This window comes from Rhinopithecus roxellana, chromosome 19 (genome assembly GCF_007565055.1).
Source record: "Rhinopithecus roxellana isolate Shanxi Qingling chromosome 19, ASM756505v1, whole genome shotgun sequence".
Lineage (NCBI taxonomy): Eukaryota > Metazoa > Chordata > Mammalia > Primates > Cercopithecidae > Rhinopithecus > Rhinopithecus roxellana.
The window spans coordinates 22,271,824-22,290,345 of record NC_044567.1 but is presented as its reverse complement, the minus strand read 5'-3'; the positions used below and the strand labels follow the sequence as shown (position 1 = coordinate 22,290,345).

At 39.2% G+C, this 18,522-nt stretch overlaps 1 protein-coding gene and 1 non-coding gene across 4 annotated transcripts in view; both read left to right on the top strand.

Annotated features, from left to right (window-relative positions):
* The window catches only part of USP32 (ubiquitin specific peptidase 32), a 223,153-nt gene that overhangs the window by 165,459 nt on the left and 39,172 nt on the right, over nucleotides 1-18,522 (top strand). For 2 of the 3 annotated variants that reach the window (XM_010364086.2, XM_030922582.1), the window contains 4 exons: nucleotides 7,982-8,174; nucleotides 11,015-11,190; nucleotides 12,049-12,189; nucleotides 14,497-14,656. In XM_010364086.2, coding sequence (XP_010362388.1) covers nucleotides 7,982-8,174; nucleotides 11,015-11,190; nucleotides 12,049-12,189; nucleotides 14,497-14,656 — 670 coding nt within the window. The remainder of the gene's footprint in view (nucleotides 1-7,981; nucleotides 8,175-11,014; nucleotides 11,191-12,048; nucleotides 12,190-14,496; nucleotides 14,657-18,522) is intronic. The other variant, XM_010364087.2, reaches the window with a different exon arrangement.
* LOC115895053 lies at nucleotides 2,602-2,733 on the top strand. The gene has a single exon (XR_004055257.1).

The window sequence follows — 18,522 nt, the reverse complement described above, 5'->3', positions numbered from 1 at the left end:
TGGGAATTTATTCAATAAGATGGGGAAAAATGTAAGTGGAGTAACAGCAGTACTTTCTGAAAGTGCATATTAATTAGAAAAGTGTTTTTACTAAATAGAGAACTATGGCAACTTATTAATAAGGTGGGGGAAATGTAAGTTGACTAATAATCCTCTGAACATGTTTTAATTAGAAAAGTGTTCTTTTCTAAAAATAACCTTTTAAATGCAAATAACTGCACACTGACAGATTTTTTTTTAAATGTTTTTATTTTTTATTTTATTTTTTTTTTTATTTATTTTTTTTGAGACGGAGTCTGGCTCTGTCGCCCAGGCTGGAGTGCAGTGGCCGGATCTCAGCTCACTGCAAGCTCCGCCTCCCAGGTTCACGCCATTCTCCTGCCTCAGCCTCCCGAGTAGCTGGGACTACAGGCACCCGCCACCTCGCCCGGGTAGTTTTTTGTATTTTTTAGTTGAGACGGGGTTTCACCGTGTTAGCCAGGATGGTCTCAATCTCCTGACCTTGTGATCCGCCCGTCTCGGCCTCCCAAAGTGCTGGGATTATAGGCTTGAGCCACCGCGCCTGGCCTAAAATGTTTTTAAAGTGAATTCAAGTAACCCTTTTTAAAAAGTGACATTCTGGGCTTTGTTTCCTCCATTTGTAAAATTAGAGTAATAATAATAATCTCCCTCACAGTGTTAAAAGGATTAAATGAGTTTGATGCATGTTAAGTGTTTTGTTGTTTTTGTTGTTTGTTTGTTTGTTTGTTGAGGCAGGATCTTCCTTTGTTGCCCAGGCTGGAGTGTAGTGGCACAATCATAGCTCACTACAGCCTCGACCTCCTGGGCTCAGGCAATTCTCCCACCTCTGAGTAGCTGAGACTCCAGGCATGCACTACCACACCTGGCTAATTTTTTGATTTTCTGTAGAGATGGGGTCTCACTATGCTTGCCAGGCTAATCTCGAACTCCTGGGCTCAAGCGATCCTCCTGCCTTGGCCTCTCAAAGTGCTAGGATTACAGGCACCCAGACTCTTGTTAAGTATTTTAAAATAGTGTCTGGTACATAATAAATACTAAATAGGTAGCTATTATTATGAGAAACTTGAAAAATGTAATCGTAGTGAGCTTGGACTCTTGTCCCTTCCACTTGCTTTATGACCTTGAATAAATTGCTACTTCTTGCTGTACCTCAGGTTTCACATATAAACAATGAGATTAATAGTAATATCTATTTAAATAGGGATGTAAGAATTAAATGTGTTAATACATGTGAAGCACTTAGCCCAGTGCCTGGCAGATAGAAACTCTATGTAAGGTTAAAGGTAATAATGGTGGTAGTAGTAGCAGTAGTTATATAAGGATTTAAATTTGACCTTTCAGGCCAGGCATGGTGGCTCACGCCTGTTATCCCAGCACTTTGGGACGCCAAGGCAGGCAGATCACTTGAGACTGGGAGTTCAACACCAACCTGACCAACCTGGAGAAACCCCATCTCTACTAAAAATACAAAAATTAGCTGGGTGTGGTAGCGTATGCCTGTAATCCCAGCTACTTAGGAGACTGAGGCACAAGAATAGCTTGAACCTGGTAGGTGGAGGTTGCAGAGAGCCAATGTCATGCCACTGCACTCCAGCGTGGGCAACAGAATGAGACTCTATGTTAAAAAAAAAAAAAAAACAAAACAAAATAACGAAAAAACAAAAAAAAACTTCAAATTTCTCTTTCCAGTCCATGTGGCAGCTTTGACAAATGCCTTGTTTAAAAAAAAAAAAAAAAAAAATGGGCCAGGTGCAGTCGCTCACGCCTGCAATCCCAGCTCTTTGGGAGGCTGAGGCAGGCAAATCACTTGAGACTAGGAGTTCCGGACCAGCCTGGCCAGCATGGTGAAACCCCGACTCTACTAAAAATAGAAAAATTAGCTGGGCGTGGTGGCGTGAGCCTGTAGTTCCAGCTACTTGGGAGGCTGAGGCAGGAGAATCGCTTGAACCCAGGAGGCAGAGGTTGCAGTGAGCCGAGATCATGCCACTGCACTCCAGCCTGGATGATAGAGTGAGACTTCATCTCAAAAAAAAGAAAAGGAAACAAAAGAAAATTAGTGTTGACATGTCAGATAATTTGATCTTACTCAGAGCTTCATCTATCTACCTAAGGTAGTACTTAGCTTTAGTTAGTTTTTTCTCTTCATAAAATGGCATATTTACTTATGTGAATTACTAATTGTGAGGGCAATGTGTTTCAAATACTGCCAAGACTAAATGGAAAGATCAGAGACCAAGGAATCAGGAAAAATGAGCCATCCTTTCTTAGAAGTGGCTAACCTCAGATTTGCTGATTCACTGGAGCATGAATAATTTCATTGTGTCTCAGCTCATGGAATCTTACCAATCTTTTCCCGCTTTAATGTGTCAAGCTTTATCCTTCTATGTGCAGTCTCCTATAAAAATTTAAATGGGGAAGAATGGTGGAATCTTTTCTGTTTATCATCATTGTAGTACATAATGTGTATGTTTCTTCCTTTTTGAGAGCTACGAAGGAGCAGCTATTACTATTCACATACAGATTTTCCTATTTAGTCATAATGTAACTTTAGAGCTAAAAAGTACTTTAAAACACCTTTCGCGCCTCTCTCCCATGGGCTGTGGGGGGATCCCTGTTCTCCTCAGCCAAGGTTGGAGGCCAAGAGCAGCCCTCGAGGATCGTCGTCAGGACTGCCATGAGTGGAGCAGCCTTGTTTTCCTGCCTCAGACATGTGTGGTTGAGGGGGAAATAAAAGGAATGCAACACCTCTCTTCTCTGAATTTACAAACGAAGCTTCTGAGGTCCTTAGGTTTTATAATTGCCCAAAGCTGTATCAGACAATTATTTTATTACCTGATCTAGCACTCTAAAGCTCAGTTTCCTGAGTCCTGCCTTACTTAGTACCTAATCTGTTGCTCCATGCTGCCCTCTATTTTTCCAAAAGCAGCATTTCAGACTAGTGAAATATGAAATTGATGTAACTGTTAATTATTTAAGATCATTGATGCTTGTAAAGTACATATGTACGGGGCGTAAAAGGTAGTAGTATCATCAATGGAGAAAAAGGTGAATCTTGACCCGTATTTTAGAATACATACATATTCATACAACACACAGGGAATCCTCCTTGTCCTTTTGTGAATTGTTGACTCAGAGAAAGTGAGGAAATTTCTCTCTACAGGTGAAACTTTACCTATTTAGAAATCTATCTTCTGAAAACCAGGATTCTAGGATAATTTTGAATAGTTCCAGACCCCTGAAGTCAATAAAAACAAAACATGATCCTTTGATGTTTTAGAAAAACAAAAATTTCCACAAGCAGCCAGAAATGAACAGTCAAAAAAAGCTAGTGACTCTAAGATTCTGCAATATATAACTGTGATTCGTTTGTTCATCTTATAGAAGGAAAGTGGTAATGAGATTAATTGGATGAAAAGGTTAGCTATTTCACTGAAAGTCAAGAAGGATGGAAGGAACAAGAAAAATAAGCATGTGGGAAGCGGAAGAAGGAACCTGAGTAGTGCTGACAGTTTCAGGCAGTGGAGAACAATGAGAGCGTAAGATTCCTGTAATAGAAAAGAAAGCCAAAGACGATGAGAAGACAGACCACTCTAATTTGTTTGGAACATTGGAAGAGAAGCAAAGAAAAGCCCATATTCTCCAAGTCTAAAGGGTATTACTCAGTGTACCATGTTAAAAGCATGTGGTACAACCGCAGTTGCTAGAGGCATATGTTGCAGTCTCTGAGAAGTTATTACAATCATCCTGTTCACAAATTATTATAAAATTTAACCTAACAATTTTAATACCTGTTAATATTTTTATTATCCTGTTTTCTTGCCAGTGATATGTATAGATTCACCCTATGAACTGAGCTCTTCAGAATGAGAAACATTATTACAGGAATGGTTTCATTTACATTTTCTTTAGAAACATAGACACCATGTAAAATTTTCAAACATGTTAAAACATTTAAGATGCAATTCCAAATATTACTCCTTGAAATTCTCTTAAATACCCATCTTAAAGGAAAACTTGAAGAAAATTGTTTGCTAAAATAGACCTAATCTTCCTCAAAATATATTACTACAAATTTTTTAGAAAGTAATTTGTGGTCGGGTGTGGTGACTCACGCCTGTAATCCCAGCACTTTGGGAGGCCAAGGCGGGTGGATCACCTGACATCAGGAGTTCAAGACCAGCCTGGCCAACATGGCGAAACCCTGTCTCCACTGAAAATACAAAAATCAGCCAGGTGCAGTGATGCGTGCCTTAATCTCAGCTACTCGGGAGGCTGAGGCAGGAGAATCGCTTGAACCCAGGAGGTGGAGGTTGCGGTGACCCAACATTGCACCACTGCACTCCAGCCTGGGCGACAAAGCAAGACTCCGTCTCAAAAAAAGAAGGGAAAAAAAAAGTAATTTGTAATGCATCAACTTTATATAAATGGAATAAAGAAGTGAGTATAAATTTATAAAGAGATTACCTGCCAACAGTTTGATGGTTATTGAAACATCATTTAAGATCATTTATAGCAAGACCAAAGTGATTTTTCTGGAGGAAAACAAAGTGACTTGGAAGACTTTTAATTTTTTTCAAAGGTGGTGCTGTTACTCTTTCAAAATGGTTTTACTATCTGTCTTGCTCCATCTTTATGGGCAAGAAGCAAATGACCTGAAAACTAATTAAAATCTAAATCTTCTAAAACACAAGTTCCAGAGCAAGTAGCAGATTTAATAACAAATCAGTTTCTAAGCTCTCAGCATCTGGAGTGCATTATAAAAACAAATGCATGAGACTATAATCCTCACTAGGGCAATAGTTATTAATTCTGGCTACATATGTAGTGAGATCACATAGAGAACTTCAAAAATGAAAAAATGCCTTTGGCCAGGTGACTCATGCCTATAATCCTAGCACTTTGGAAGGCCAAGGCAGGAGGATTGTTTCAGTCCTCCAGGAGTTTGAGACCAGTCTGAGTAACATATTGAGACCCCATCTCTATGAAAACTTTAAAAATTAGTTGGGCATGGTGAAGCATGCTTGTGGTCCTAGCTGAGGTGGAAGGATCACTTGAGCTCAGGAGGTTGAGGGTATAGTGAGCTATGGGCGACCGAGCAAGACCTTGTCTAAGAAAAAAAGAGCCTTTGCTATACTCCAAACCAAATAAATCAAGAAGTGTAAGTGAAAAAAAAAGTTGAACTGATTTAAATAATAAGGCACGCACGTTTATGGAAAACTTTCTTTTGAAACCTAATTTAACCAAGTGAGGTGGCTCACACCTGTACTCCCAGCACTTTGGGTGACTGAGGCAGGAGGATTACCTGAGGCTAGAGTTTGAGATCAACCTGGGCAATATAGTCAGACTCCATTTCTACAAAAAAAAAAAACACGAAAGAGGTTTGCTCTGTTGCTGTGACTGAAGTGCAGTGGCGTGATCTCAGCTCACTTCAACCTCTACCTCCTGGGTTGAGGCCATCCTCCCGCCTCAGCTTCTCAGGTTACTGGGGACTAAAGGTACGTGCCACCATGCCCCACTATTTTTTTTGTATTTTTTGTAGAGAAGGGGTCTCGCCATGTTGTCTCTAACTCCTGAGCTCAAGTGATCCACCCACCTTGGCTCCCAAAGTGCAGGGATTACAGACGTGAGCCACCATCCCAGGCCAAAAATTGTTTTAATTTAAAAAAAAAAAAAAGAAACCTAAATTAAATGTATTTTGTGTTGGTATGGATTCCATATTACTAGAAAAGTTGTGAGAAGCTTGATATTATCTTTAAGAAAATTAACACTTAGGACTAATTTATACTTCTTTTTTGACATACATCAGTTTGGTTCTACTGTCTTGTCTACAGGATTTTGATTTCTAGGCTGGGCACAGTGGCTCACACCTGTAATCCCAGCACTCTGGGAGGCTGAGGCAGGTGGATCACTTGAGTTCAGGAGTTCAAGGCCAGCATGGTGAAACCCCATCTCTACTAAAAATACATCAATTAGCCGGGTGTGGTGGCAGGCACCTGTAGTTCCAGCTACTCAGGAGGCTGAGGCAGGAGAATCATTTGAAGCTAGAGGCAAAGGTTGCTGTGAGCCGAGACCGCACCACTGAACTCCAGCCTGGGCAACAGAGCTTGACTCTGTCTCAAAAAAAAAAAAAAAAAAAAAAAAAAAAACAAAGAATTTTGACTACTTTGGTGAATCATCTAAAAAAAATTGATGGTCCAAAATGCATATGTAATATAGATTCCTAGTTATTAATCATTTTTTAAACTATTGTCACCCTTTTTCTCATATAATGCCATACAATTAACTTGCATAAATAATTTTGCCATTTTTACTTAAAATTAAAAAAAAAATTTTGGCTACTCAAGTGAAGCAGTGGTAATGGACAAGGAACAAGGAAATTTGTAACTGGTTGTGATTAATTAGTTGTTTAATCATATTTTCAAAGGAAACTTTGTCTTACTACTTTAAGTTAGAAAACTCGTGTCCGCTGGGCACAGTGGCTACGCCTGTAATCCTAGCCCTTTGGGAGGCCCAGGCAGGAGTATTGCTTGAGGCCAGGAGTTCAAGACTAACCTGGCCAACATAGTGAGACCCTGTCTCAAAAAAAAAAAAAAAAAGTAATTGGGCATGGTGGCTCACGCCTGTAATCCCAGCACTTTGGGAGGCCCAGGCAGGCAGATAACCTGAGGTCAGGAATTCAAGACCAGCCTGGCCGGTATGGTGAAACCCTGTCTGTACTAAAAATACAAAAATTCTCCGGGCATGGTGGCACGTGCCTGTAATTCCAGTTACTCGGGAGGCTGAGGCAGGAGAATTGCTTGAACCTGGGAGGTGGAGGTTGCAGTGACCCGAGATCATGCCACTGCACTCTAGCCTGGGTGATACAGTGAGACTCTGTCTCAAAAAAAAAAAAAAAGAAAAGGAAACTAGTGTCACTTGCCAGAAATAGAAGACAATAATATTATTAAATTCCAGCTAATAGTGTTGTCTTTTGAAGACTGCTATTTAGGACTGTTCTCTCTTTGTTAAAAACAGAAATAGAGAAAATATCAAATGTTAGATTAGCATATTAGCACCATATAAACAATACAGTGCTTGGTGAAAGAAGAAAAATATGATTGAATTTTTTTTTTTTTTTTTTTTTGAGATAGAGTCTTGCTCTGTTGCCTAGGCTGGAGTACAGTGGCGCGATCTCAGCTCACTGCAACCTCCGCCTCCTGGGTTCAAGCGATTCTCTTGCCTCAGCCTCCCGAGTAACTGGGATTACAGGAGCCCTCCACCACACCCAGCTAATTTTTGTATTTTTGGTAGAGATAGGGTTTCACCGTGTTGGTCGGGCTGGTCTTGAACTCCTGACCATAAGTGATCTGTCTGCCTAGGACTCCCAAAGTGCTGCGATTAAAGGTGTGTTTAGTTATTGTAGAAAGTCACATAGCCATAAGTCATACATAGCATTGCCTTTCACTCTATGTGCGTACACCACTCATCTTTTACACATATATATTTTTTTCAGTCACAAGAACTAAAACACATAGTTATTGTTAAATGATGGAATCTGAGTACATGTGATATTTGTTTTCTTCATGTGTTCTATATTTTCTACATTGACCATGTAATCTTTAATAATAAAAAAATTATATACATTCATGTACTATGAGAAATAAGGAAAAAAAAGAAAAAAATGTAAACTTTATTTACTTTTAATGTTAAAAAAAGGCTTCCAACAGAATAGAGTTTAATTACTTTATGTGGCACAAAATCCTTCACAGTCTGTTTTGTCTACCTTGCCAGTTTTATCTATACACATACTTTTCCTCCTTAAAGAGATTAAAATTTAGCTATGTATTAGAATGTTTTTAAATGTCTGTGGCCCGCCACAGGAGACTTAGAAAAGTAGATAATTGTGAGATTCGTTTCTGAAGACTACATAGTTGTCAGATTATTAAACTTTGCTTCTTATTCTCTGGTTTCCTGATTTTAGGATGCCAACCCTGTGGTAATTGAGCCATCATCTGTTTTGAATGGAGGAAAATACTCATTTGGAACTGCAGTCCATCCTATGGAGCAGGTCGAAGATAGAATTGGAAGCAGCCTCAGTTATGTTAATACTACAGAAGAGAAATTTTCAGACAACATTTCTACAGCATCTGAAGCCTCAGAAACTGCTGGCAGCGGTAAATAAGACCTATTCCCCTGAGGTTTATTGGTTTATTCCCCATGAATAGGTCTTTTTTTTTTTTTTTTTGAGACGGAGTTTCACTCTTTCATCCAGGCTGGAACGCAGTGGCATGATCTCTGCTCACTGAAACCTCCACCTTCCGGGTTCAAGCGATTCTTCTGCCTCAGCCTCCTGAGTAGCTGGGATTACAGGTGCCCACCATCACGCCCGGCTAATTTTTTTTTTTTTTTAGTAGAAATGGGGTTTCACCATGTTGGCCAGGCTGGTCTTGAACTCCCAACCTCATGATCTGCCCACCTCAGCCTCCCAAAGTGCTGAGATTACTGGTGTGAACCACCCTCCCCGGCCTCCCCATGGATAGTTATTAAGGGAGTCTAATTTGACAGAGGCTGTAGTGAATAGGGTAATAGGACATCAGGGTTCCATTAACAGAAATAAGTTTTAAATGAAATGGTCAATTGTAAAATTCTTGAATATATTAGTATTTTTACAAAGAAAACCTCTTTTCCATGTTATACTTCATTAAATATCTCAATATGGAAATATTTTCATTATTTTCTTTTGAGATAGGGTCTTGCTCTGTTACCCAGGCTGGAGTACAGTGGCATAATCACAGCCTACTGCAGCCTCTGCCTCCTGGCCTCAAGCAGTTCTCCCACCTCAGCCTTCTAAGAAGCTGGGACTACAGGCACGTGCCACCACGCCCAGCTATTTTTTGGGGTTTTTATTTTAGAGATAGGGTTTTGCCATGTTGCCCAGGCTGGTCTCAAACTCCCAGGCTCAAGCGATCCTTTGGCCTCAGCCTTTCAAAGTGCTGGGATTACAGGCATGAACCATCACACCTGGCTATTTTCATTATTTTCATCAATCAAGCCCCATCTTTCCATATTGCTATTAAATTTATTTAGTCAGTAAATTTAAATTTTCAAAGATAGTCATCTCCAGGACTCTCTCTAGCCATAAACATACTTTAATTAAATTAAATGCACCCCATAGCAGATTCTATGTATATTTTGGGCCAAAATATGGAGATTATTTTGTTAAAATACTGAGAAAGAATTCAGATGCCTCCCATAATTCCCTTTAGGCCTTGGTACTTACCTAAAACTTCATGTTTCCATATCTACAGGGAAGATGCTATGGTATTTCTGTGGCCTAGCCGAATTGAGTTGATTGCTAGTATTCTGGTACAGTAGCAGAACCCTGTCTTACCCTATTATTTATTTATGTACTTAAAGAGACAGGGTGTCATTCTGTTGCCCAGGCTGTAGTGCAATGCCACGATCATAGCTCACTGTGACCTCCAGTTCCTGGGCTTGAACGATCCTCCTGTCTCAGCCTACCTGGTAGCTAGGATTGCAGGTGTACACTGCCACACACAGCTAATTTTTTAATTGTTTTGTAGAGATGAGGTCTCGTATTTCCTGTGCTGGTTGCAATCTTCTGGCTTCACGCAGTCCTCCAGCCTTGGCCTCCCAAAGTGCTGAGATAACAGGCATAAGCCACTGCACCTGGCCTGTGTTATTTCTTTTTGTTGTTGTTGTTGAGATGGAGTCTCGCTCTGTCGCCCAGGCTAGAGCGCAGTGGCGCGATCTCGGCTCACTGCAAGCTCCACCTCTCGGGTTCACACCATTCTCCTGCCTCAGCCTCCCGAGTAGCTGGGACTACAGGGGCCCACCACCACACCCGGCTAATTTTTTGTACTTTTAATAGAGATGGGATTTCACCGTGTTAGCCAGGATGGTCTCGATCTCCTCGTGATCCACCCACCTCGGCCTCCCAAAGTTCTGGGATTACAGGCGTGAGCCACCACCCACGGCCCTGTGTTATTATTTCTTCCAAGATATTCTTTTCCTTTTCTTTGGAAGGTGTAAGCAAATTGGACAGAGCTAGCATTTTCTTTACAAAGCTCCTTGTAGAATCTGCTTCTTCCCTCCCTTTCTGATACTATAAAGATCACTTAGCAGTCCTAGAAGTGCTGTCATCAGCTTTAACACCAGGATTATTTCTTAACCCCATCTAAAGATCTTGTTTGGTATGTGCTTACCATATAACCTGTGACACCCAAAGGCTGCATATCACGGGCAGAAGGTTACAAAGTAATGACTGCTAGAATGTTTACCAAAGATTAGCATGTAGTTGACAGTTGAAATGCCTTAAAATACCACTGAGGTTCACAACTCTAAGCCATGGTTAATCATTTTCTGTGCTTATTTTCCTATTGTAAAGATAATGTGTTTCTTTCAAAAGAACTCATGAACATTGAGTTCATAGATAAAATAGGATCTATTCACACTGAGGTTCACAGCTCTAAACCATGGTTAATCATTTTCTGTGCATATTTTCCTGTTGTAAAGGTAATGTGTTTCTTTCAAAAGAACTCGTGAACATTGAGTTCATAGATAAAATAGGATCTACCCCCAGTATTCTTTTGTTGGAATTCTTGTTTTAGTTCTTTTTAATTTAGTGACTTCATATCACCATTATCTACCAAGAACATTTGGAATATTTTTCTAGTTTTAGGAAAATAATTAAAGGATGCTATATGAAAGCCCAGCTACTTAGCCAGCTCTTCCCTTCCAATTGGAGGACATATAATTCTCATTATGAATTATTAGATACTCTAATAATTTTAAAAGCTCTTATTTTTAGTACCATGCTATGTATTGTCCAGAGAAGGATAACATTTCCTGTCTTCTACAGAATTACCAGAATCTGAATCTGTACGGACATGTCAACAGAGTAGTACAATACATGGGCATTGAGTTCATGTCCTCAAGCCTGTTTATGTATAATAACTAAAAATAAGAGATTCCATCCTCTTTTTTTTCATAGGCTTTCTGTATTCTGCCACACCAGGGGCAGATGTTTGCTTTGTGCGACAACATAACACTTCTGACAATAACAACCAGTGTTTGCTGGGAGCCAATGGGAATATTTTGTTGCACCTTAACCCTCAGAAACCAGGGGCTATTGATAATCAGCCGTTAGTAACTCAAGAACCAGTAAAGGTAAGTAATTTTACATCTAAACTTAAAATTATTCTCTTGCAAGCTATTAATAAATTTCATTTCAGAGGTTTTAGCACATAGCAAAACATTGGAGGTTCATTTAATTACTGTGTTATAGATGGAAATCTCTTTGTATAGTACATTTCTGTGAGAATATTTATGATTTAGAACTTATATAGAAATAGTTTAGTGACCCTTGGTAGTATTGTTATTCTTACTTAGGACAGCTGTTCTGAAAATGTTGTTTCACATACACTATGAATTTTTTTTTTTCAAACTAGTATTTTTTATTGTTTGAAAGAAATCTATGAAATTATTTCAAGTACTTTGGTGATTTTTCCATGTGATATGCTTTGAGTTTCATTTCTTCCATAGTTTATTTTGAAAGTCAAAAATAAAAATCTCTCATTAAAAATTCAGTTTTTTGGCTGGGTGCGGTGGCTCATGCCTGTAATCCTAGCACTTTGGGAGGCCAAGGCGGGCAGATCACCTGAGGTTAGGAGTTCGAGACCAACCTGGCCAACATGGTGATACCCTGTTTCTACTAAAAATACAAAAATTAGCCGGGTATGGTGACATGTGCCTGTAATCCCAGCTACTCGGGAGGCTGAGGCAAGACAATCGATGGAGCCCCGGAGGCGGAGGCTGTAGCGAGCCAAGATCGTGCCACTGCACTCCAACCTGGGCGACAGAACAAGACTCCATCTCCAAAAAAAAAAAAAAAAAAAAATTAAGTTTGTCCAGCAACATGAAACTGGGTGGTGATATATGAGTTTGTTTTCCTATATCTAGGTATTGCTGAGACCCAAAAACCTTTGTAATATTGAAAGTCAACATTGTCATTCTATTCTTTCTCAGGCTACATCATTAACACTAGAAGGAGGACGATTAAAACGAACTCCACAGCTGGTTCATGGAAGAGATTATGAAATGGTCCCAGAACCTGTGTGGAGAGCACTTTATCATTGGTATGGAGCAAACCTGGCCCTACCTAGACCAGTAAGTATAGCTAATAGTGCCTTGTATAAGGAGCAGTCATACATGGGGGTCTTCTGTTACTTTTTCTATATGACTCTCACTAACCACAAACTAGCTCTTACCTTCTGGTAGAAGAGTGTTCTGAACCTGTTTGGACTAACTGAACAATGTTAGGTTCCTTCACATTCATTAATTCATTCATTCATTCATAAATAAAGGCAAGGAAATAGGAGGCTGTTGAATGTGTTATCCACATAAAAGTAGATATCACCTAGGATATGCGAAACTTAGGCTGGAGGGAAAGACAGGCCAAGAGCCAGTGTCAAAAAGTTCAGTGAATGTAGGGAGTGGTGCAGTGGTTATTTCTGAAACTACTATTCCCAACTGTCACACAGGTATCTAATTAGGGACTGGATTCTTCTTGTAGCTTTTGGTGGATTTTTGTGGTTTATGTTTTTGAAAGAGGGGCATATAAAAGATCACAACATATGATAACAGAATATTATATTAAAATATTAGTATATAGCACCATTTGTTGTGCTTACACAGTAAACGGCACTTGGTACTCTGTACACTCACTTTTTACATTGTTGATGCAGTAAATTATAACAAGATGTTTTGGTGGGGATTTTTTGGTGTATTAAGAAACACTCTTCTGCCTGTAATCCCAGCACTTTGGGAGACTGAGGCGGGCGGATCACAAGGTCAGGAGTTCGAGACCAGCCTGGCCAACTTAGTGAAACCCCGTCTCTAATAAAAATACAAAAATTAGCTGGTGTGGTGGCACGTGCCTGCACTCCCAGCTACTTGTTAGGCTGAGGCAGGAGAATTGTTTGAACCCAGGAGGCAGAGGTTATAGTGAGCCAAGACTGCACCATTGCACTCCTGCCTGGGTGACAGAGTGGGACTCCATCTCAGAAAAAAAAAAAAAGAAACACTCTTCCCTTTATAATGTCCAAGTTAAAACTTCCTTATGCCAGGAAGGTTTTGTATAGATGAGATATGGTACCTTAACTTCTAAAAAGAGTAAAACTCTGTTATAAAACAGACTAATGTAATTTTGATGTTGATTTTGAGTTCTTAATAATTATGTTTATGAAAAATAACCTGAAGCTGCAGGGTTGGAACAATCATCCCACCTCACCCTCCCCAGTAGCTAAGACTACGGGCACACACCACCATAACAGCTAATTTTTAAATTTTTTAAGAGACAGAATCTTGCTGTATTGCCCAGGCTGGTCTCAAACTCCTGGTCTCAAGCAGTCCTTCTGCCTTGGCCTCCCAAAGTACTGGTATTACAGGCATGAACCACTGCACCTGGCCTGTAGTGTTGTTTTTATTTGATTCTTTATTGCTTCCTCTTGATACTAAAAAAAGAAGTTCTGTTGCAGAAGAGATTGGTTACGAGAGTAAAGGAAAATAAAACCTGGTCACCTGAGACTTACAAGACTTCGTAAGAGTTTCTGTTTTAAAGAGTTTCAGTGTTAACCCTGCTATCCTTTTAGAATATGAAATTGATAATGTACTACTCTTACAACACTATTTTGATAATTAAATGTTTTCCTGTGTCTGTGGGCTTGTAAGCAGGTTAAAACTACTTAAAAATCCTGTTTCAACCATGTGAAATCTGAGTTTTTTACATCCAAATGTTTTGTTTAAATCATAGACAAAACATATATGAACAGACTGGTTACACAAGTAGAACATAGTAAATTTTTATGTGGGAACAGTTGTGTCCTCACTACTAATACAAAAAATAAAATTTTAAGGAATTTATAATACTCTTCATATTAACAAAATATGGATGTTTTTAAATGATGTCCAGTGATAAGGTTTTATGAGAGTAGTATACTTATACATTACTGGCAATAGTATAAATTGCTAAACTTTAGATGGCAGCATGACTATATAGCTAATGAATACTTCCATAGTTTTTGACTTGTAACTCAATTTTTATTAATTTGTCCTTAAAATGTCAGTCATTTATATACATGAAACAGGTTAAAATGAAAAGACTTACAGTGTGAGGGTAGTAGAATTATAGATAATACTTAAAGGGTTTTTTTTTCCTCAGTGTTGTTACTTGCTTTTAAATAAAAGGGGAGAAGATATCTACAAGGAGTTATAATCTTAGGAAATGGGTTTCAGAGCAGGAATTTAACAGTATTCAGATCCATATAACTTAAATGTGTGAGTTTCGGTAATTACTGAAATGTAGCTAGTGAACTTGTTGGACATTTGGTTTAGAAATAAATCTCATAAGTTAGATTAAAATGGCAAGTTTTGTTTCTTTTTTTAGTGGTCTCTTTTTGTCTTTTAAAACAATAGGTGATCAAGAACAGCAAGACAGACATCCCAGAGCTGGAATTATTTCCCCGCTATCTTCTCTTCCTGAGACAGCAGCCTGCCACTCGGACACAGCAGTCTAACATCTGGGTGAATATGGGTATGATGAGCCTGAGAATGTTTCCTCAGCATTTCCCGAGAGGTAACTTAAGAATGCAGCAAGAATACCATGCATTTCCTGAAAAAAAAAAAGAAGAAAACTATGTTGCTCAAAGTCTGGTGCCACTGTATTGATACACATTCCCATCAACTTTCCTACAGATTCAGTAATTAATTTTTACGGGTCTTAGATCCACGGTCATGCGCAAGACTAGATGAGGGGTCGAAGCAAAAATCCCAACAGCAAACTGAGATAGAATGTTTCCTTTTCTACTTACAAAGAAAATAAATAGAAATATATTTTACGTGCTTTATTTCTTTGAGATAAGCCGTTGTAAATTGTTACTAGACTAAGTAGTAGTCTACCAGTCATTGACTGGTCTTTTCAACTCCACTCAAATTTGTAAAAAGTAATTCCTTTTATACTATCATCTTTTTTGTTTTTTAAGGTTTTTGTTGTTGTTTGGTTTTTTGGCAAAACATGATACATTTCTCATGCTTTATCTAAAGAGGCTTTATATAAGAGACAGACAGTACAGAGCAAAAGGGATATTTTTGAAAATTAAAGTGATATATTTGCTTTGAAAAAACATCAAGCCTATCAAAATGACATATAAATTAGTTCCCTTTTTAATGTAGAACATGCAAAAGTTCCCCTTTCATTTCTCTATAAGGTTAAACTTTATTGATGGGCAAGACTTTGCTCTGTGCTTTTGCTTTGCAAATATTTGAAATTATTCTTCAGCAGTAAAGAAATAATAAACTGGGCTCAGTGGCTCATGCCTGTAATCCCATATTTTGGGAGGCCGAGGTAGGCAGATTACTTGAGGTCAGGAGTTCAAGACCAGCCTGGCCAACATGAACCGTGTCTCTACTAAAAATACAAAAATTAGCTGGGTGTGGTCGTGCTGTAATTTCAGCTACTTGGGAGGCTAGGGCAAGAGAATCGCTTGAACCCAGGAGGTGGAGGTTACGGTGAGCCAAGATCACACCACTGCACTATAGCCTGGGTGATGGAGTGAGACTCTGTCTCAAATAATAATAATAAGAAGAAGAAGAAGAAGCAACCATTTACACAAATTATGAGACTATGTTAACAATACCAGCATGTTATTATAATTAAAATAACTTAGTATGCAAGAACTACCTCTAAACCCCAACCAAAATAAGTACTCTGTCTCCTTTGAAATTGAACAGGGTTAGTTTTGTATCTTCATTAAAGGTTATATTCATATAATATATGAAGATTCTTTTTTTTTTTTTTTTTTTTTTTTGAGACGGAGTCTGGCTCTTTTGCCTAGGCTGGAGTGCAGTGGCACGATTTCAGCTCACTGCAAGCTCCGCCTCCCAGGTTCACACCATTCTCTTACCCCAGCCTCCCAAGTAGCTGGGACTACAGGCACCTGCCACCACGCCCGGCTAATTTTTTGTATTTTTAGTAGAGATGGGGTTTCACCGTGTTAGCCAGGATGGTCTCAATCTCCTGACTCATGATCCGCCCGCCTCAGCCTGTTTGGTAAGAATTCTTTCAAAAATGTTTGGTAATAATTATAGCAAAGCATTGGCCTCTGCCTACCAAACTTTGTCTTTGGGGAAAACAGCAAAATCAAAGAACAGTGAGGCCGGGCATGGTGGCCGATGTCTGTAATCCCAATAGATTGGGAGGCTGGGGAGGAGGATCATTTGAAGCCAGGAGTTTGAGACCAGCCTGGGCAACATAGTAAGATCCTGTCTCTACAAAAAAATTTTTTAATTAGCTGGGCATAATGGTGTGCCCTGTAGTCTCAGCTATTCAAGAGGCTGAGGTGGGAAGATCTCTTAAGCCCAAGAGTTCAAGGCTGTGGTGAGCTATGATTGTGCCACCATACTCCAGCCTGGGCAACAGAGCAAGAGCTTATCTCAAAGTTCTTTTTTTTTTTTTTTTTTGGAGACGGAGTCTCGCTCTGTCACCGAGGCTGGAGTGCAGTGGCCGGATCTCAGCTCACTGCAAGCTCTGCCTCCCGAGTTTACGCCATTCTCCTGCGTCAGCCTCCTGAGTAGCTGGGACTACAGGCGTCCGCCACCTCGCCCGGCTAGTTTTTTGTATTTTTTAGTAGAGACGGTTTCACCGTGTTAGCCAGGATGGTCTCGATTTCCTGACCTCGTGATCCACCCCTCTCGGCCTCCCAAAGTGCTGGGATTACAGGCTTGAGCCACCGCGCCCGGCACAAGAGCTTGTCTCTAAAAAAAAAATAAAGAATAAAAGAAGGAAACCATATTTTAAAAAAGGAACAGTGAGATAGAACCTTTATGAAACATTCTTGATTTAATTTTCCATTAGAAGTATTAGCCTTGCTTCCATGGCACCCATTACAACTTTTTCAATTCTCTTTGAAAGATAACATGAGGCCAGGTGCAGTGGCTCATGCCTGTAATCCCAGCACTTTGGGAGGCCGAGGCTGGTGAATCACCAGAGATCAGGAGTTTGAGACCAACCTGGTCAACATGGCGAAACCCCATCTTTACCAAAAATACAAAAATTAGCCGGGTGTGGTGGCAGGTGCCTGTAATCCCAGCTACTCGAGAGGGTGAGGCATGAGAACTTCTTGAACCCAGGAGGCAGAGGTTGCAGTGAGCCGAGATCGCACCACAGCACTCCAGCCTGGGCAACAGAGTGAGACTCTGTCTCAAACAAAAAAAAATAAAAGAAAGATTAACATGAGAGGCAAGATGGGTTGTTGTGCTTTTAATAGGTATTCTTTGTAATTCTTGTGCTGATCCTAGATTTTTGCTGCTTCTATAAATTCTGCTAGATTTGTTGGTGCTATTCAAAAGCACAACATTATGTATAATAAGTGGCTGCCTGCTTAATGAGCTATGCTATAAAAACTTTCTAAAACTCAAATTTTTGTATTGTGGCTTAGGACAATAGAGATTGACTTGAACACTATACTTCTATATGCTCCTGAATCCTAGAACTGCATATTTCAGATGCTCCAAATTTGTTTTTAATTTGAAATTTTATTTCTTGCTAATTAGTTGTGAAATCAATCATTAGTCATTTTAAAATTTATAAAAATATGCTTTCTTGCTGTACTCTTATAACTAATCCTAAAATGTGTAATTGGAGAAATTTGCTCTTTTGTTTTCTTTTAGAGATTATCCTTTGCTTGTTAATTGTAAAAGATTTGCTTGCTATGTGTTTAAAAAGTGATCACAGATTTCGTTCTGCCATAACATAATGTTCATCTTTCTCAAATACTCAATTTATTACAGTTGTTTACTAGGCTTTTTTATTCCTTTTGAAGTGACAAGTATTCAAACCTTGTTACAGTTACAATGACTTAAATGTAGCCTTTTCTACAGACAAGGCCATAGAAGTCATTGTTTTTAGATGACTTTTTTAGCCTACCTTAGGTGAGGGAATTCCTTTTCTGAGGTTCTAAAAATGTAGATGATGCCCACATTTTTCTCAGCTTTATTTAGTGGGGAAGACTCACTAAAAGCATGTTTCAGGAAGAAAAAATCTAACTCATGGTTGAATGGGTGGAATATTATTTGGAATGTACATTATATTGATAAGTTTATATTTTTAAGTCAGGTTGCTTGATAAAATACAGCCTCGGCAGAGATGACTGTTTTACGCCACAGCTTTTGTCTAGGTTTTTGGCTGAATAGTTAACCAGGGTTTGATGAGCTTTTTTTTTTTTTTTTTTTTTTTTTTGCCACCTCTCTTTGATTTCCATAATCTCTTGTCATTTCATACCCCTCCTCTTTTGAAGTATGTAGTGAGACCTGATATATTCTTCCTTCACTCTTTATTCTTTTCCCCTGTATTACCACTCTTCTTATTTCTACCTTTAGCCCTTCAGGAATTCAAGATCATGTCTGTCATCATCTTACTGGGTGGACAGGCTAATATGATTTTTT